At 44.3% G+C, this 20,944-nt stretch overlaps 1 protein-coding gene across 1 annotated transcript; it reads right to left on the reverse strand.

Moving 5' to 3' along the window:
• Positions 1–6,507: 6,507 nt before the first annotated feature.
• Positions 6,508–20,733, reverse strand: LOC149339373 (beta-secretase-like). The gene is made up of 11 exons (XM_089548138.1): positions 20,498–20,733; positions 20,105–20,364; positions 19,859–19,947; positions 17,984–18,197; positions 16,215–16,322; positions 15,329–15,451; positions 13,895–13,990; positions 13,314–13,451; positions 11,310–11,385; positions 11,065–11,199; positions 6,508–8,279 (listed from the first exon to the last, which is right to left on the reverse strand). The coding sequence occupies exons 2-11, from the start codon at positions 20,315–20,317 to the stop codon at positions 8,086–8,088; spliced, it is 1,386 nt and encodes a 461-aa protein (XP_089404264.1). The 5' UTR covers positions 20,318–20,364; positions 20,498–20,733; the 3' UTR covers positions 6,508–8,085.
• Positions 20,734–20,944: the final 211 nt, after the last annotated feature.

The raw sequence follows: 20,944 nt of genomic DNA on the forward strand, positions 1-20,944 counted from the left end.
GCCGAGCCACTACCGCTGCCACGTGCAGACAGACGAGAGTTAAAAGATGAGAGGAAAGAGAAAAAGAAAAAAAAAGAACAGACGCGCGTCGCAGCAACAACCGCGACCGCCGAAGCGGACGCTGGCTAAAAAAAAAAATAACCGGCCGAAACCGCGATTCGTCACCACCTCCCATTTTTGTCACACTGTTGTTGTGACTGAGAGAAGGATGAAAAGGAAATTGCACGGGCCTGCCAACTTGCTCCAGCCGAGCCACCTCGCGCCCCAGCGCCATGATCTAATTAAGACACGCTTGAGTGCCCAGGTCATGTTCTAATTTCTACTTCCATTGCACATCTGCATCCTGCCGACCGAAGGCTAGCACTCGCGTGTGATGCCTCACAACCCGCATATCTCTTACTCTGGGGTTAAGGTTAAATAACAAATGACATGACGGTCACCACTTGTCAACGCGATATTCAGCGACAGCTGTTAATGCTATATGTTGTAGTTGAGCAGACCCCTTTGTGTAGTTCTATGGCGCTCTTTTTAGTATCCCTTACATAGCCTACGCACCAGCGTATACAGCTCGTTCGGTCGAAAAGCCGTCGGCGTCGTCACCACCCGTTTGGCGCGATGCCTTGCCCTTTGAACGCGACGCTTTTTGAGGAAAGGAAATTGCGCAGTAACTGTCTGTCATCTCGGTGGACACCCGAACCGCACAGTACAGGAAGGGAGGAACACCACCACCCGTTCGGCGCGATGCCTTGCCCTTTGAACGCAACGCTTTTTGAGGAAAGGAAATGGAGCAGTAATTCTCTGTCATCTCGGTGGACACCCGAACCTCACCGTACAGGAAGGGAGGAACGCCACCATCCATTCTGCGCGAAGCTACCGGCGCTTGTATGCCGGTCCTGTAGGAGGGCTTAGAGAGTCTTGTTAAATCTCGTACGGTGCCCGGATGTTCTCGTTTCAGTGCCCGGATGAGTGGAATTCAGTGCCCGGATGTTGGCTCCCGGTCTCGGTGTGACTTCACCACGCTGCCGACAACGGGAGCTAAAAGCATTTCATGCTTAAAAATTGGCTGGGTCTTAGCTAAGGTTAAGCCTGGATATCTCGAAGCGAAAAGCTGCGGTGATCCGCGATAAACACGCGCTTGCGGCGAACGTCAAACGATGACGCATAGCGCGCTGCAGCGTGCGCCTGTTCTGTTGTTGCGACTGAAAGAAGGATAAAAAGGAAATTGCACGGACCTGCCAACTGGCTCGAGCCGAGCCAACACCACTGCCACGTGCAGATAGAGGAGAGTTAAAAGATAGGAGGAAAGAGTGAAAGAAAAGGAAAGACGCGCGTCGCAACAACCGCGTCCGCCGAAGCGGAAGCTGGCTGAGAAAAGCGGATAAACGGACGTAGCCGCGCCTCCTCGTCACCACCTCCCCCACCTTGTTGTGTTGTTGCGACTGAAGGAAGGATGAAAAGGAAATTGCACGGGCCTGCCAACTGGCTCGAGCCGAGCCACCACCGCTGCCACGTGCAGATAGAGGAGAGTTAAAAGATAGGAGGAAAGAGTGAAAGAAAAGACGCGCGTCGCAACCACCGCGTCCGCCGAAGCGGAAGCTGGCTGAGAAAAACGGATAAACGGACGTAGCCGCGCCTCCTCGTCACCACCTCCCCCACCTTAATGGGCAAGCGCGCCTTATATAACCCTCCTTTCAAATGTGCACTGCGCACGACTGCGGCGAAAGGTCAAACGGTGGCGTGGAGGAGAAGCGGAGGCGCACATGCGCAGTAGACTGCGCCGTGCGCGACGTCACTCGTGCTCCGACATACACCGGCTCACGCGAAGCACGGTGTTGACTAGCGTAGTGAAGCTTTTAGCTCCAAAAAAGTCTGTCATGCCAACCGTTTGCAGCAGAATGTTCCAGACGGTGTAATACCATTCAGCGTTTCGAGCGCCATAAACTGACTAGTTAAGTTGGAGAGGTTGCAGGAGAAATTCGAACCAGCGACCTATAATCGGGGCTAGGGGTGTCCACTGAGGTGTGTGAGACAGTTACTGCAACTTCTTCTCCTGAAATCCAATTTTCGTTTTACCCGCCGCGGTGGCTCAGTGGTTATGGTGCTCGGCTGCTGACCCGAAAGACGCGGGTTCGATCCCGGCCGCGGCGGTTGAATTTCTTTGGAGGAGAAATTCTAGAGGCCCGTGTACTGTGCGATGTCAGTGCACTTAAAGAACCCCAGGTGGTCGAAAATACCGGAGCCCTCCACTACGGCGTCTCTCATAGCCTTAGTCGCTTTGGGACGTTAAACCCCATAAACCAAACCAAACCAAGCATATTACATTTATGCTCCTGGTTGAAAATATAGTTTCGTAGCTGGCCGTTAATAGCCATATAGCTTTTAGAAATTATGAGATGCGTCCAGCGCTGTGGCTAAAAAAACTTGGCCTTCGCGCGCGCGTTCTAAACACCGCGCGTTTTCGTGCTCTCGCTGCAACGCCGTGTCGTTACTTCGCTCTCCCGTCTGCAGCGGTGCATCGACCAGTGACGAGCACCGCAGTGCGGGCGGGAAGAAGAGGTTAAACGGCACGCGCCATCAACCGGTGGGCGTTGCAGCGCGCGCTCCGAAGAGGCGGGATATTTGAAATGCGCGAGTAAGGCCGAACTTTGTTCAGCCATAGCGCCGGAGGTAATCGCGTTTTATAAATCATGAAGAAGTGCTACTGCTATTAATGACAGCCGGCTATAAATATCTAACTGCAACCATACAGCTAACATAGAAGTTAAAAAGTTTATTAGAAATTAAAAAGTAAAAAAAAATCAGTAAAAATCCTCATGATCACAATTTTTGCAGGATGACTTAAATGTGATTTCTGATTGGTGCACAAGGTGGCAAATGCAAATAAATATTGACAAAACGAAAGCACTCACGTTTACTAAAAAGAGACAGGTTGCACTTCATACGTACTTCATTAGAGGCGATGCCATTGAACATGTATCATCCACTAAATATCTAGGAGTTCATTTATCTTCTGACCTCACTTGGAATGTTCACATTGAGTACATAATTAACAAGGCGGCTAAAACATTAGGTTTCCTGAAGCGTAACTTGTATCAAGCTAACCAACAAACAAAACTTCTAGCCTATACATCCCTTGTCAGGTCCCAACTCGAATACGCTTCCACCATCTGGCACCCTCATCAAACTTACCTAGTAAACTCCATTGAATCACTTCAGAATAAAGCAGCCCGGTTTATTGCCCACGATTATTCATTTCGAACCAGCATAAATAGCCTTAAGCAACAATTTAACTTACTGCCTCGCCAAATTAGAAGACGAAATGCCCGCCTATCGTTCATGCACAATCTATATCATGGTTCATCAGAATTTCGAGAAATGTTTCTGCGTCCTGCTGCCCACACAACTTCTCGTTTAGACCACCCATTTAAAATCAGCCCCATATTCGCGCGCACAAATTTGTTCAAATATTCTCCTCTTGGCATCTCACAAAGGAACAGTTTGCCTGCAGACGCCGCCAGCCATATTTAATCATGCATCTTTCCTCAAGGCTTCAGAAGGTATCTCATGTTAGGCTGTTTTGATTGCTTTGTTGTTATTGACTGTTTTAGACTACTTATCTCTTTTTTTCCCCCTTCATACAGTGTTCTGCAACTTTATCGGCACAGGTTTGAAAAATTCTCCCGCCACAACCGTTGGCTCGTTTGTGGTGAAACCGCGCACAAAGCTTCCTTATTGTTGTCCGCTTTAAGGCATACTAAGTATAAAAGTGGTACTTACCAGGTTTGGTCACGCGAGATGCGAAACCAGAAGCACCCGTGTTGAGATCGAGCCGTCGTCATCGAATTTTTGCCGAAATGTACTGGTGGCGCCATCTGGCATCGCTGAAGGAAAGCGCCGAGGCGAGCGCTGCAGCGAGCGTGGCGGCTTGATTTGAATGCGTCGTTCGGGCCATGTCGTCTGCTTAAGCACGTGAATGACGACGGCTCGATCTCAACACGGGTGCTTCTGGTTTCGCATCTCGCGTGACCAAACCTGGTAAGTACCACTTTTATACTTAGTATGCCTTAAAGCGGACAACAATAAGGAAGCTTTGTGCGCGGTTTCACCACAAACGAGCCAACGGTTGTGGCGGGAGAATTTTTCAAACCTGTGCCGATAAAGTTGCAGAACACTGTATATGTACAGGGCTGCACTCATTGTTGTATTGCGCTCCCTGCCCGGTATTGCGCGTGCTTATAGCTAATTCTATTATAGACTTGTGTAATCATTCAAATCTATATATTTGTTGTATAAATACACAGGTTCAAAATTAGTTTATTTCTTCCTACATTTTTTTTATATATTCATGGTTACCTTATAAGAGCGTTTTTGCTTATGTGCATGACCAATCTTGAACAGTTGTATTCCCCTATGTAATGCCCGAAAGGGCCCTTAGGGTAAATAAATGAAATAAATGAATAGGATTCACCTCTTTTCTGATACTGGTACTACAATGCTGCAGACGCCATCTCTACATCGCAAAAAAAGCTTTTGAAATATTCTGGTTCAACTTCACTGCAACAATACGTATAACGCTTTGTTTATGATGGTCTAACACGACGAAGTCAGTCGACAAAATGCGTACTGCGGTAATCATTTCAATTTCAACGCCAAGGAAGCGCGAACTCCGAATAAAAAGCTAGTTCAGGCGCATGACTCCCGATTCTCTAAACAGTGTTACGAAATAAAGCGGAACCGTTCACGTCGCTATTCCCCCTCGAATGGCCCAGCACAAGATCGTGAACTAGCACAGAACCGATTCCACTCGGAAATGATGGTGTCCGCGCCACGTCAGCAAGGGTCAACGAAGAGGTTCTAGTCGCCGCTGTTAAGCGTAATGTACGCGAGCGCCTTCCATTTGTCCAGCTAGGTGTAAAACTTTATCATGGTATGCGTCATTTATTAATGACGCATTCAAATGAAATGTGGTCTACCAAGCGCTCCTCTGCGAGAGGGTAACAAGACACACGTAAGCTACATTCGTACACCACACCTCTCAGTTCTTTAGAAACATCCGGCTACGCCGCTTCTAAGAGCGTGCATTCCGGGCTGTAGTTATACTGGTTTTGGTTTTACCTCCACGTGCTCGTATTTCGACACGTCGCTTCCAGTTCTCACGCATCAGGTTTTTCCGTCTCGACCCCCTCTGTGCGCATGCAGATGCGTCCTTTCACCACGGCGTGGCAACTGCGAAGACTGCAGCTGTAACCACCGCTAACGCGCGAGACACTGCGTCCTTGGCCGTTGACAACAAAAGCAACAAGAAAGCCACTCGGCACGTGTCGCAAGGAACGCGAGCTCGAGGCAGCTGTCGCGGAAACCGTATCGCTCGAACATCGGCTGTCGGCGCGAAATCGACACGCCCAGCTTGGCTGCACCGCCCACACGTCGCGGACTCGGCGGAACTGTGCTGGACACATCGTGCATCGGCTGGTTATTGTACAGCCAGGGCTTAAAGTCAGGAGGGTTTCGGGGTAGTCTCCAACCCCCCAAGTCCGAAACCCCCCTCGCCTTCATTGTCTTTCGGTATTGGCGAATTGGAATCTGCACACAGATTTTTACTTTGCTCCGCCGCGGTGGCTCAGTGGTTACGGTGCTCGGCTGCTGACCCGAAAGACGCGGGTTCGATCCCGGCCGCGCCGGCTGAATTTCGATGAAGGCGCACGTTAGAACCCCATGTGGTCGAAATTTCCGGAGCCCTTCACTACGGCGTCCCTAACAGCCCGAGTTGCTTTGAGACGTTAAACCCCAGAAAAACCAACCAACCGGATCATTTTTTTTTTTTTGCAAGCGTTTTACTTCAGATACCATCGAGCACACTGGCACAGCGTGGGGATTGCTTGTTTAAGGTCTGTGTCATGAACTGACAATTTCTCCATGCACTTTTTGTATGAAACTGTGTTATAAAATGAGCAAAAACACCACCCTTAAATTTATTTCTCCCTTTCTATAAAACTATGCGTAAAACAGGTTGCCAGCAGCTTTCTCTCTCTCCCCTCCATTACCCTCTCCACCTGTGCTCAAATCAATAGAGGCCCCCCTTCGATGTAGCCGGACTTTTAAGCCCTGTATACAGCAAATCCAGCATGAAAGGGAACTGTCAGTTTGTACACAACTTCGAGCACCGTGGCTACTTCGGAACTGATTTCTCGTGAGCAAAACTAGGTAGAACAATGAGAAACTGTGTGCTCTTCACTCAGACTTGTGAGATAATCATTGGTTGATGTTCTCTTTGATATTGGGACCACCTGCACCTGAAGACAAGCACCACAATTTTTTTTGCTCTTCCCTCCCTTGCATTGTTACTGTAGTTCTACACTGCTATTGCTTAGCTGAAAACACATCATGAACATAAGTATACCAGCTGCGAGGTAGCTGTGCATCACCATGCCCTGCAAGAAAATGCTTCGTGGTGGTGCAACTATTTTTATAGACAAAGGTTCAAGCAAGTCACACCAGCTAAGTATCTCCCTTCAGAAAACCAAGATAATGCCACATTTTATTGCAGTTCACAAAAGGAATGAATGCATTGGTCAAATGTCAGTGAAAAATGCCCAAGTAAAGAACAGTAAAGGAAATGTGCATCTAGCAGTCAATAAAAGCCTGTTTTGTTCGTAGCAGGTTAAATAGAAAAACTGCATTACATTCAATAAATTTAGGAATAGCAGAAGCCAAGCATGAAATCTAGGGTGTTGGGCAAAACATGTCCCCTTTTCCGCTTTGTGGAATTGTTGGCCGTCACAAAGGTGATGTAATGCATAAAGTTTTGGCAGCAGGCCATTAGTTAAATGCGATCGAAGCCAGCATAAGCTCCTTCATGTCACTACTGCCCTATCTCTCTGCCTTTTGAGCATCTTTTGATGCTTCATTTAGCCTTCTTAGATTTGGGTAAGGACGAACTTAGCACAGTGTGCGTGTGCTTGAAAACTGCAAAAGCTCTCACGTGCCATATTCTAGTGGTAGCACGCAAAGAAGCTGGCTTCATCTTGCATAGAAATGGGCCTTGACATTTACATCCCCAAAGTCGGTGAGCCTCAATACTTCTCAATAAAATGTTCCAAACCTAAACTTCATGCAAAGAAGGTTCAATGTTGGTGGCAACAAGCTATTGACAAACATAATGAATGAACGGTGACAAACAAGTAATTGACAAAAAATGAAAACACAAGGAACTATGCTCTCCCTAAAGCCACAACCACTATGTCCCCTCCAGGAAAGCAAGAAACACAACCCCTAGATTCTGTGAAAGTGAACATGCTCTGTTAGGCGAGAAAGTGCCAAGTTCGGGGCCACTGCTTTGTATAACTAAAGGAAAGCTCACTTACCCTGTTGGGTTCCGACCCCAAGGCATAAAATAATTATCTCCGATAAAAGCTGAATTCTCGCCTGAACGGAGTACCTGCAGTAAGTTTAATTTAATCTTGAATGACTGCTAAGCTGAAATTGTTCTGGCGTCCATAGCAGCTATTCTCCAATGACATATCTGAACCTATTTTGGAGATAACAGGCAAGTACTGTCCTCCAACCAAGATGTTGAGCAAAATGTACTGCTATAATCCATCCCCGTACGACACTCAACTGTGGATGAGTAAATAGTTTGCAAAAAAATATACACATATGCACATTCTAAGTGTACAAACATATTTAAAATTTTGCCTTATTTTCTAGTGTGTGCTGAATACAACAACCTTTCAATCTGATCTATCTCACTGTTCTTAGGCTTTAGATGTTGAAAAACACAACAGCAGCACACCTAAGCAAACAAAAGCAAACAAATGGTAAAGAAAACATCATTTCCAGACAGCATGAAGGCAATATATGCAAAAATATTGTAGGCCTTGTCATATTTTACCTTTGATGCACTATTATAAATACATTGCTACTTCAGTATAAACATGTGAAAATATGTTCAGTTAAAACAACGATTAAAAGCAACAATAAATTCCAGACACAGACATAAAAAGTGTAAAAACACAACTAGCAAAAATTAAGAATGGGGATTGTAAAACCAGACCAAGTGCCCCTAAAAAAACTAACCACACGTAGTTATATCTCAATGAGTCCATCCCTATCAGACACAGTTCTGCCCCTGTAAGTCTGTATTTTTTTCCTTAGCCGCATAAGCCCTACAATCAAAAAGGGAAGGCCACACAGGAGGCATGTGGCTACAATGATGTAGAGAAAAACGCCCCACGTTCTGCCGGTGTCCAATGGTGGGAAGTCCCATCCGCATGAGTCGCCTAGAAGACAAAACCAAAGAACAGCCACAAATTTAAGAAGGGCACGGTCAACTCTCTGAATCAACTGCACTAAAACAAATGAACACTAGACACTCCAAATGGAAGTGCAGAGGACACAAAGAAAGACACGGTTTTGATCCCATCCGCGGTGGTTGAATTACAATGGAGGCGAAATTCTGGCGGCCCGTGTACTGCATGATGTCAGTGCACTTTAAAGAACCTCAGGCGCTGGAAATTTCCGTAACACTTTCACTACGGTGTCCTTCATAGCCTGAGTCATTTTGGGATGTTAAACCCCCATAAACCATAAACAAAAATTCAGAGGTAAGAGTTTAAAAACACTGCCTCATATAGCAAGCTGGAAAGACTGCTGAGAAATACTGCTCCACACTGTACCCAAAGGGTCTAAGGAGGTGCTCAGATAACTCAAAAAGAAAAATAATCAGGATTTATACAATGGTTCATCAGCCAACTTCAAATACCTGGCAGGCTGTATTTGATTCATGAAACTGCCATTTCATGGCACATTCTGCCACCTGACATGAGTGAGCGCTAAGTGATGAAATCAGCACGTAGAACGCTAAGTAAAATGTTGCACGACAACTGAATCGGTAAGCGAGTTGCATATTTTGTTGCTTTATATTTCATGTGCAAACATACTACGAAGACACTGAAATGCTAATCCGAAAAGTTTTGTGCCAACCAGCAGGAGTAGGAGTAACAATCCATCAGCTTATTTTAAAAAACTGTAAAGTAATAGTACCTCAGAAATGTCAATTCTTTTATGCGACAGGATACCATCAGCAAAGTGAAAGCAATGCTATGCGACAACTCCATTACTCCATTAAGGTTAAAGTGTCATCTGATGCCGCTTCTACCCAAACCAAAACAAATTTTCTCCTGAAAGCAATGGTGCTGTGCAACAGTAAATGGATGTATTGATGGCTTGGTGCATTTGATCATAGAAATAGATTCACGACCACTTCTGCAAAATGTCAAATGGCAGTGAAAGGTGTGCTTGGGGTACAGTTTAGAGATGTTTTAATGCTCATTAAAGGGACACTGAGGAGAAATTGAAGTTGGCTTGTATTGACAGAATACCAGCTCCTGATTACAAAAACGCCACTCATACTGACAACAAAGCTCTTGTAACGTAGAAAAGAGCAAGAACCAAAATACAGGTATCGCCGCCACAGGCCAAACTCGCAAGTACAAGCGTGATGACATCATAGGACAAAGCAGTGTTGCTAGAACCAATGCTTCTAGTAACACTGGGACACGAGAAGCCACAAATCACTGAGGCGCAGCCAATGCATGCGCAAATCTCCTTGACGACATGAGATGGCGCCACGTGCCCGGCAGCTACGCGCGCGCCTGCAGCATTGGGACCGATAAGCGCCGGCTCATCGACGATAGGCGTGCTCCCGATATTCCGCTAACAGTAACAAGGTACACGGTATTCTAAAGGGTATGTGGTATGCGAGAACTTCGTTGATGACTTCGAGAACGGGATTCATCGTAACGCTGGCAAAACACCGTTGCAAACGTAAACGAAGCGATGGTAGCGATGGCTGCAATAGCTGATAGGTGCTTTCAACGTGTGGCCGGCGGTAGCTTTCTTTTCGGCTGCTGTTAGGCCGCTCTGCTGGCCGGCAGAAATCACGGAGTCTGCGTTACGTCATGTGCACGTCATGTTTCACGTCACTTAATCCTGTGTCGTCATAAGAGAATCCCAAATTTGAATCAGAGCGGCGGGAAAAACTTTTGAACTTCGAATCTAAATTTCTTAGAAGTAAATGCATCTTTCGCTTTCGGCCAAGTGGCAACAAAGCCATGAAATGCCGAACTATCGGAGTTTGCTTTAAAAAAAATATTAATAGAGCTCTCCTCACTGTCCCTTTAAGAGTGCCATCATGGCACTGCCATAGCTTAAACCATGTGAGCCCATGACACATGCCCAGGAGCAGACTGCTTTGAAGCAAGTATTCCTTGGAGCCAACTAAATTTTGCACATAAACAAAGCTTCCCACAAGCACCAACAAGCTTCTGTAGTCGATGTTATTGTTATCAAAAACACCAATGAGGCAACAACTGTGTGAGAATATGGTATTACCCACAGTACCAGTGCCTATGCTCACAAAACCAAGGACTAGAACAAACAGCTGGACAAAGCTGACAACGTAGCTGGGTCAGCCCTGATGATAGGCGACACTGATTTTCGACAATGGCAGTGTCACACAGTTTTCACTAGGCCAGGTCTTGAAAACGGACAATGTGGTAGTATTCACTCATTAGAAGCTCCAGTTGGTACTAAACTACCCCATGGTTTTAAGGGGCTAATTAGGCTTCAGTTATTTTCTTATACGTTGAGAACTAATTGAGATGGAAATAAGCTGAAACTAATTACATTTTTGAAAACAGGAGGAAGAAATACATACGCATACTTAATTTCATTACGACATCTCTAATAATAAAAATTTTCGTTTTAAGACCAGTGTCTCCCCTTAAGTGGTCATCTTTCTCCTGCTCAGAACTAATACATAGTGAAGTGGTTACACTGTGTTAGAAAATATCTATTTTATGGTGCACACCAACATCACCTGATGGGAAACACAACATGAGTGTACGCATCATAAAACAAACTCTGAAAGAACCACTAAATGACTTGTCAAGCGAAAATGATTGACCATGCAAGGCACAGCGAATGCCTTTTTCGTAATCTCGTACGACGACTAAAATTGTTTCCGATGTACAATAAGTACAATAAGCACAATGTAAAACCTACCTGTATAATTTTTGCCAGCATACTTGACTATCACATCATCTGCGTCGCAGTGCAGAGGCGAGAATCCAACTCGCTTATTGCCCAGGTCAAAAACTGTTGTGAGACCTTTGAGGATACTGTAGCCGATGAGAAAATCTGCAGGGAAAACGACAATTACTTTACTTAACCACAGGCAAGCACGAACAGAGACATCTCGTGTGCAGCCCGTGTTTTGAGAACAGTGCCAATCACAGTAAAATATTCACCTTTAGGTAACGCACCCACTCCAAGCCTGAAACAGCCATGATCACCGCGTTTTAAGGACACCTCTTGGAAGAGAACCTTAATAAGAGCAAACAAAACATATACCAATAAAACACACAAGCACAAGATACTTTGCTAGGGGTATGTGAATAGCAAAATTTTCGAATACGAATATCAAGAAAAAAATGCCTTTCAATATCGAACTGAGTATCTGTTCAGCATAAAAAAATTTCAGGAGATAAGCAGGCAAATGTTACTCTTAATTTTTTTTCAAAATAGCGATCGGTCTTTTCAACCGCAATAAACAGACCTGGACCAACACAGCTCCACACACACACAAAAAAAAGAAAGAAGGATGCGCAGAAATGTATTCTGTTTGATTATACAGCACACAGTATGCGAACTGTGCTGTGGTCATGCAAAATGACTCGGTAACAAAATGAAATCCATGAATGAGATGACTCGCAATTAAAAATAACATGATGGCTAATAAAACCTCATTAATTCCGACTTCCAAGGGACTGGAAGAGATGCTCCAGTTATCTGAAGGTTGTGTAATTAACTCCTGCCTCCAAAAAATCAGTACAGTGTGAGAGAAACAATTCGTTAACATATTACTGTAAAACCCGTGGTGATGAAGCTCAGAAAATGAAACTACATGGCCAGGCTATTTCATGCCTAACGAAAGGGGCACAGGGGTCGTCATCACGCTTGCTGTTGTGCACATTTCAAAGGTGCATGTGTTACAGAACACCATGCAATAGATGGAATTTTTACTCAATCGCTTGCCATGCAGGTGACACCTCAACTTGGTTCCCCTTTGGAATCCCACGCGAAAGCTGCCAGCTGAAGGGAGGCAGCAGTGAGGAGATAGTGCACGTTGACCTTGCAAAGTTGCAGCGCTAGCACTTCCATACTGCTTTTATGGGGGTCGCTTTATTCCTGCACAATTCTCACCTATCGGTACACATAAACTGCATTTTTCAACCCGCCAGGGACAAGAGAAAAGTGGATGACGGAAACCAAAGCCCCGGAGCCAATACAGAAAACCTCGTTGCCGTGCAATGTGGCGGACAAACGCTAATGCAGTGTAGCGTCTTGCTTTGGCTGGCATGCTGTCACCGTTCCGGGCGCACTAGACATAGTGTCAAGATCCACTACAACATAAAGTAGTGACAGGAGGCATTCACAATGCACCAGGCAGGAATGCTGCCACAATTGCCCTCTAACAGCTGAGTTTGTATTGCATGAATTTCAATGTGAGTCTGAACGGGATTGGTACGAGAACATAGGCGCTAGAAAAACAATGTGCCTGGGAACATAACAGTATGGCTCTATTGTAATTTATAAACAAATTTCTTCTCTCACACTGCCTTGGTCTTTGCTTAAACACTATGTGTGTTACGTCAAATGCACTGTTAAGATTACAGGAGGCATAAAAGCTGCAATAGTGCCTTTGTTGCTTTCATTTACTACAAACCTTACAACTGTCTGCCCCCAGAGCTGGAATGTCAACCAAAGAAAAAGCAACTATAATATATATTTCTGCAAGCCTCCTGTGACCTGAAACGACCTTTGATGTCACAGCCACAGTTTGACTGCTAATACCAAAACAACACAGGTTAAGAAATTCAATTATAAATCATCTACTGAGCGAATTCCACATGATGATTTACGTATGTTGCGCATAATTACGAAGGAAGTGCACACAACCAAAATTTGGGGTCTGTATTCCTTCAGGGAACGCCATGGTTACCAGCACACCACATACATACTTTTAAATGACTGCAGCACAACATCAATTGCCTGATTTTCAACAACAACAAAAAAATTATTCAGCAAAGGAAAGTCAGCTAACAAAATCCTGTGGTGTGTGAGGGAATATTAAGCTGTACTTCATGATCAGTAATGACATTGCTGCTATTCCGAGGAAACCTCAACGACACCTGAACCATAATGTCTCTACTCTTTATTTAAAAACGAAGTGAAAAGTGAAAGCTGCTTACTGCAGGAGGGACCTTCAAACTAAAAATCTTGCCACTTGTGTCTGGTAGAAAAATCTCTAGAGTTGGCAGATCAGCCTTCAAAAATCCATCTTCCAGACAATAAACGGCATTTTCTTCTCTTGAAAAGTTATATGAAGCCTGTAAACAGAAAACACATGACATGAAGAATTGGTGCCCTGCCAATATGACAACGTTATAATCCCACCGATAATACTAACATGAATAATAGTTTAACATGATCCACTTCAGTATCCAGGCTATATTAGTTAATATAACCCAGCCAGGAAAATGTTTAATGTGTGCAACACAAAGCATAAAAAAGAAATAAAGTTGTGAATGCGTTTTTTTTTACATCTCAAAAAGTTCAGTTACAGCAAAGAAAAGCATTCATGCATCAAGCCTGAAAAAAAAAACAATTTAGAAATAAATAATTATACTTTTCTACTTCACTCAATGTTTTCACAGTAAACATTTGCTGTCATTTACATCTTTTACTACCAAGACTCACCATGTCACCTGGCAATTTTAGAAGATAAACAAGACAGCACCACATAAAAAAAAAAGAATGCAATAGTACTCACATGCTCACACAAAGCATCAAACATCCAGTCAAACACAACTTGTGGGACCTTCAGGTCTGTAGTTCCAGAGTCAACTATCACAGGTTTCTCGTTCAGCTGAAAGGATGACACGAGAGAAAGGCTGCATTAGGACATTCTGATGTTTGCATTGGCATAGAAGAGCAACATAAATAAGTGCAAGCAAAATGAACTCTATACCAGTTAAAGGTGCACTAAAGAGGATTCTGAACTTCTCTTTTTGCCGCGGGAACTCGATCTACACGTTCCTAGCATTCTTAGAAACTGCGACTTATTGCCCTCTGTGGCCGATTTCCCTAATTAAATCGAATTAACGTCGAGCTCCCGCCTTTTTATTTGAATTCTCCCGCGTACGGTGGGCGGAGTCGACCAACGCGTGAAGTGCCTTTCAGCCAGCTCTGTGGAGGCTTTGCTTTCGCTTTATTTTGTTTTTTTAGGTTTCCATGAATAAATAGTTTCATTAGGAGATAATATCGCCGCAAAATAAGCCCGCAGAAATAAAAATACGCGTGGACTATTTGCTACTACGGACTACTATGTATTACTCCGCCGATGGCAGAGCGGCAAGCCGCCAAGGGACTGGGTGAAAGGCGCTCCACGCGTTGGTCGACTCCGCCCACCGTACGCGGGAGAATGAAAAAAAAAAGGCGGGAGCCGGACGTTAATTCGTTTTAATTACGGTAATCGGCCACAGAGGGCAATAAATCGAAGCTTTTAAGAAAGCTCGGAACGTGTAGATCGAGTTCCCGCGGCAAAAAGACAAGTTCAGATTCTTCTTCAGTGCACCTTTAACTTATAACAGCTGGCATTGAAACCGACTAACTTCACAATGTTTTTCCCTTACAAATTTCTGACACTGTTATTTGCATGTTGAAGTGGATAAAGCAAGATAACAAACAAGGAAGGACGGAGAAAATAAAATGGCCAATTTGGTAAGAATTTTGATTTCTCAGCTAAATTTTTTCATAACCCTCGGGTCTCCAACTGTCTCATGACGAAAAATTATAACGAAATATGCAGTGAAAATTTTAAAAGCAGCATTTTCTTAATGTGCGGTCATTGAAAATGGTAAGAAAATCACGTTTCTGACTGTCGCAGAGTGTTGCGAATTCCGTGGGTTTCCGTCTCAGTATCACCACGAAGAGAAGAGATCAGAGTTTCAGTTGGTTGCAACGCAGAAGATACAGTCAACTCTCAATATTTCAAATTCAAAGGGGACAGACAATTTGTATGAATTAAGCACAGGCTTAATTAAGGGGAATATTTTTGACAGACTCGAGATTAACGGGACCAAAGCCACCAGTTCAAATAAACTATAATTTCGAATTACGCAGGTTCAAATTAACTAGAGCCCACTTTATTTAGCATATATTTAGTGATCCTTGTGGGCATGAACAGAATTCATGGAGAGCTTACCTCACTGCATGAGCCTGGCCATTCCCTTGCACCCAGTTTAATGTTTGACACATATACTGCGAAGTATGCGGGTATATAAACAGAAGTAAATATTGTTCCCTCTGGAATCTTTCCATTGAAGGTCTGCAAGGTGAGAAGTGCAAAGGAAGAATTTGTGAACAAAAATAGATTAGACGAAACTTAAGTGATATGTTCACTCATGAAATCTGTTCTTCAACTTGGCCTTGTAATGCCCACGCAATAAAACAGTTCAATAAAATTTGTGAGCTTCGTCATTATGAGCCCCTACACTGTACAACTGCAAAAAAACTGGTAGGTATTGTGAAATATAATATTAGCAGATAATTAGGCTTTGCAGATTACGGTAATTTTTTTAATGCCCAAACAAGGCAAAACTATGGACACATCCTCTGTCACTCAAAATAAATAAATAAAGAGCAAAATTGTATATGCAACGAAATTTAGGTTGTTTTGCCAGTAAGGTTAGCTTTTGCACTTGGTGATCTTACAACATGGCCCTTTATCTGTGGCAGTTCACACTCAATTTGCTTCGCGACATATGTGGGGAAATGTGATTTGTATTCTACTCTTAGAATTTTATATTTGTTTACAAGCGTAAATGAAAAATACTGATAGCTGTACACTCTGTATTGCAAAGGCATCAAGGGGTTAAGTATAAGATAGCTTCGAAGGTCATGCAGCTATAAGTACTGCAATTAGAGCTGAAAGAGGCGTCTTTAGATGCTACCCTTCTCTGGCAATGTTGCCAACGTGCATCAAGCACTCATAACATGATAACAAACCACAACATCAAGGCTCATAACAACAAACCACTGAGTAAAGAATAAATCAGGCACAAAGAGTAGCACCACAAAAATATACTCACTAACACACCAGAACTTTGCGCAGAGTCTGTTTCATTTTGTTTGCAGAATGAAAGCACATAGTGAGTGATGCCTGTTTGGCTGCTCAGAGCGTCCATGAAACTTTGTTCCTGGTGTTAAGGGAGGAAAGCAATCACATTCCACACTGTAAAGCACAGGCCACCATGAAACCTCAACGAAAGTGGAGGTAACTGCATTCCAAACATGCTGAATGCACCATTCAAGCCTAAGAGATGCAATCTGCATCATAAACACAGCAATACAAAGTATATGACATATAATTTGCAGCTTCAAAGAGAAGAAGTATAAGCTTAATGCATGTTCCTGAAATTCAGAACAACAAAACAGTTACCGCACTGCAAAAGCATTTTGCGTCCATACTTAGATGAACGGAGATACAGCCCTGAAACTTTTGTTACAATGGCGTATGCTCTTATTCTCAACAGTGAATTGCGAAAAAGCTTTCAAGAACTGATCTCCCTTGCGCCTTCTCTTTTACAGTGCTGATGCACTGAATCTGCCTCCCGCAAGGCCACCACTGCATCAAGGTTGCCTTTTTAAAGGGACACTGAGGAGAAATTGAAGTTGGCTTTTATCGACAGAAAACCAGCTCCTGATTACAAAAACGCCACTCATACTGAGAACAAAGCTCTTGTAACGTAGAATACAGCAAGAACCAAAATACAGGTATCGCCGCCACAGGCCAAACTCGCAAGTACAAGCGTGATGACGTCATAGGACAAAGCAGTGTTGCTAGAACCAATGGTTCTAGCAACCTTAGGACACGAGAAACCACGAATCACTGAGGCGCAGCCAATGCATGCGCAAATCTCCTTGGCGTCGGCAGATGGCGCCACGCCCCCGGCAACTACGCGCGCACCTGCAGCATCGGGACCAATCAGTGCCTGCTCACCGGCGCTGGCGGGCTCCCGGTATTCCGCTAACGGTAGCAAGGTACAGCCGGCCAAATCTTTAGCTGGCGTGCCTGACGGCCGCTTTTTCCGCGCTCCTGTGTTTTACGACTAAGTAAACTTGCGGAACGCTCAGTAGTAAGCATGGCCTTAGTGAGCCTGTGCTCAGATTCGATATTTTCGCAAGTTTGCTCCGTCATAAGCTGCAGGAGCACGGAAAACGCGGCTGCCACGCACGCCAGCTAAAGATTTGGCCGGCTGTACACGGTACGCTAAAGGTGTCTATTTGCGAGAATTCCTTGACTACTTCGAGAACGGGATCCATCGTAACGCTGGCAAAACGCCGGTGCAAACGTAAACGAAGCGACGGTAGCGACGGCCGCAATAGCAGATAGATGCCTTCAACGTGCGGTCGGCGGTAGCTTTCTTTTCGGCTGCTGCTAGGCCGCACTGCTGGCCGTCAGAAATCACGGAGTCTGCGTTACGTCATGTGCACGTCATGTTTCACGTCACTTAGTCCTATGTCGTCATAAGAGAATCCTAAGTTTGAATCAGAGCGGTGGGAAAAACTTTTTCAACTTCGAATCCAAATTTCTTAGAAATAATTGCACCTTTCGCTGCCGGCAAAGTGGCAAGAAAGCCATGAAATGCCGAACTATCGGATTTTGCTGTAAAAAAAAATATTAATAGAGCTCTCCCCACTGTCCCTTTAAGCAAGATACCCACAGACCACCAATATGGCATACCTCATAGCAGTGCCCCGGCTCTGACAAGTAAAAAGCTGTTACCATCAAGTAATTTTTTTTTTCATCACCCTCACTGCTCTGGCATAGACAATCATAAGGGCAAGAAGCACTCACCTTAGTCAGGGGTGGGAAGGCTAAACCCCACAGACCCTGCCATTGTGAGTGAGGTGGAAACATGTTTTCGGAGGAAGTTATGGCAACTATCGGCACCCTGAGCGATGACGTTCTTCCCCAGCCTTGCAGCACATCGTTTCCAATAGTTCCATTGTACCCGCCTTCAACAAATTTTTTTAACGCTAGTTCTCCAGTTGGCACAAATGATGATGATCTGAAAACAGAAGGGACATGTTGAACAGTAATAATAAAAAACAGAGAGAAAAAAAACAGTTGTACTAGTAACCATTTTTATTTAGCCTCCCTGACCACGTATCGCTTCCAACGGTTCCAGTGTACCAACTTCAACAAACTTCTTTGACGCGAGCATGTTCTAGGGGTTTCACAGCAGCAGTGTACTACAGACAGTTTCAGCTCGTGTCAACGCGCAGAGCCACCTCGGGCTGTTAAGATATAAGTTCTCACCGTATGCCCAAAGAGCAATGTTGTGGCTTACACATAAGCAGCATCAACATCTTGCACACTTTCCAGCATGAGGGCTGGGGCTAGTTGGTGGTTTCCGATCAATGAGAAAACACCACAAAAAAAGACAAAAAAAGAAAGAGAGAACAATTGCCCACAGCATAACACTACTTCAAATGATGAATCAGCTGAAGCACTGCAGTCTTTCCCTCATTCCTTTTGTGCTGCTCTTTCATTGATCTGGCAGGCTTGACCAATTTTAAGGAACACATAAAGTTAGGCTACTTAAGTGCAAGTGCTAGGAGGTTTCTATGTTAACAACCCTGCAATTTCAAGCTGCTTGCACCCAGTGAGCAAAGTCAGAACTGTGTACAGGCGGTGTTGCACTCCTCTAACATCAGTCACCATGCTTGGAGATGCACATAGCAAACAAACTTTGTTGCCATAAGTCTGCTTCCTTTGCAAGATGGATTTGGATTGCCACTTGGACATAGCATGCACCAGAGATAAACACAATGTCATGGTTTAAATCTTCCCATACCACAGGAAAAGGCATGTTTGGTGGTGCCCTCAAGAACTACTGAGCGATAAATGAAATATTTATGTTTACTGAAGGATATCAAAATGCAGCTAAATGAACACTCCTCTTCGAGGGTTTAAAAATAATAAAAAGATAATCATGGCATGTAACAGGCTGTAAAGAACTCTGTGCTTAAAGAGACACTGAGGCAACTGTACCCAATTTTTATTTACAATAAAATTAAATTCTAATCTATGTCTCTTCATTCTATGGATGCACAGGACAGCATTGCACATCCACAAATGGCCCCAAATGTGTTTAATAGGCTGTTTCTCACCGTCAATCAAACAATCAATCTTTACAGGTGCAGTCAGTTCACAGTTAAAGCAAAGCACAACAGCCAAGCTGCATCATTGCTGCATAGTCCATGGCTGCTCAAACTGGTTGAGAAATAGGCTCAACACAACTTTTTGAGCCAACACAAATTTTCTGCAGGTTGGGTTCTTCTAGAGTTCATAACTGAGGTTTGGAGAAAGTTTAAAGACTGCGGTCCTTATGTCCTAGTGGAGAGAGGCCACATGGTTGCAATGTACACAGACTTTGACGACCCTGTTTGTGTGGATTACATGCAGCTTTGTCCAGCTGTTCTAACAGCACTGCTGGCCTACACCTTAATGAATGAGAAGTCCAATGAATAGCTGAAACAGGACTCACAAAGAAAGCCAATTGATTGATCCACAGTTTGCCCGATATGCACAGCAACCAGTGTCAAAGCGTTATGACTTAGCAGTACTGCATACCATCCATAGAGAAGAGGTCATCAAAAAATGGTATGAATGATTAGAAACTATATTGAATGATTCGTGTAACGTGCAAGATTCTTGGCACCATACCTGTTCGTGTAGAAAGGTGTGACTAAGTTTTTTTCTTCGTAAGATATGACTGCAATGTCGCTGCTTCCTGTATCTATGAACAGACTCATCTGAAAGATGCAGAAGGTGCGATGAGAAAGGGTGCGCAGTACTGAGCAAGGCCAGTACGCATTTGTTTGATCATAAAGTTCTCAAGGCAAGCTTCAAAGCAGATCACCATGCAAGCACCACGAATGCAAATTGTCGTGACATCAGATTTGTTCGCACCTGTTGTGGAGGTGTTCCGAAGTTTGCCTGTGCAATGAAGCCCACAGAACCGGTGCCCTCCACTCGTTTTCCTTCCAGGGTTGTAAAATTGATCGTGTGCGTAGCAAGTCGAATAGGAAATATGATGGCCCCATCATCTGTGGCGTTGCCAAACGTTTCACAGATAACTGAGAAGTACACAACAACAGCTACAGAGTAAAAATCTACGCGCATTTGACCCGCGATCCAGCACTGGCCAGTGTAGTGAAAATGAATCCAATCTGAAAGACAGCACCACAGAAAAACAATTAGCCGCTGACTATAACGAAACAATTAAATTCGAGATGATCTGAACTAGATGGAATCCACGCGGGCATACGAAAACAAAGCGTAGAAGTTGTCAAGAAAACTTACGTCAGTTATGCATAGCGCGCACGGAGTTCAGACGATGCAGTCTATCCGATCAGAGCGCGCGGCGCGCGAGCTACAAAACTTGTCAGCAAATAGAGGCGAAACTACCTCCTAACACTCAGCGAGAGGCGGCCGCAGCGTGCTGTCTTTGTGCCGTTGATTGCCACCATGGGGGTTTGCCAGAGGATTGCCCCTATGATTGCCAGCGGCAGTTGCCCAACGGGCAGTCAACATGCCCGTGACGTTCTTGCACGCTTATTTCCATGCTTATTTCGCTTTTCTTTTTGCGGTGAACAGCTCTTGCCACCTCGCGCTTGCCTGGCGCACTAGGCAAAACCTTAAAAAAACAAACTATGCATAAAACTCTGATTTGTTATTAAAACTTAACAAAAATAGAAATAAAAGTTAATAGTGCAAAAATAAATTTGATTTTTTAGTTTAAAAAACGGT

This window comes from Amblyomma mixtum, chromosome 6 (assembly GCF_055824585.1).
Source record: "Amblyomma mixtum isolate Tamu chromosome 6, ASM5582458v1, whole genome shotgun sequence".
In the NCBI taxonomy this organism is placed as follows: Eukaryota; Metazoa; Arthropoda; class Arachnida; order Ixodida; family Ixodidae; genus Amblyomma; species Amblyomma mixtum.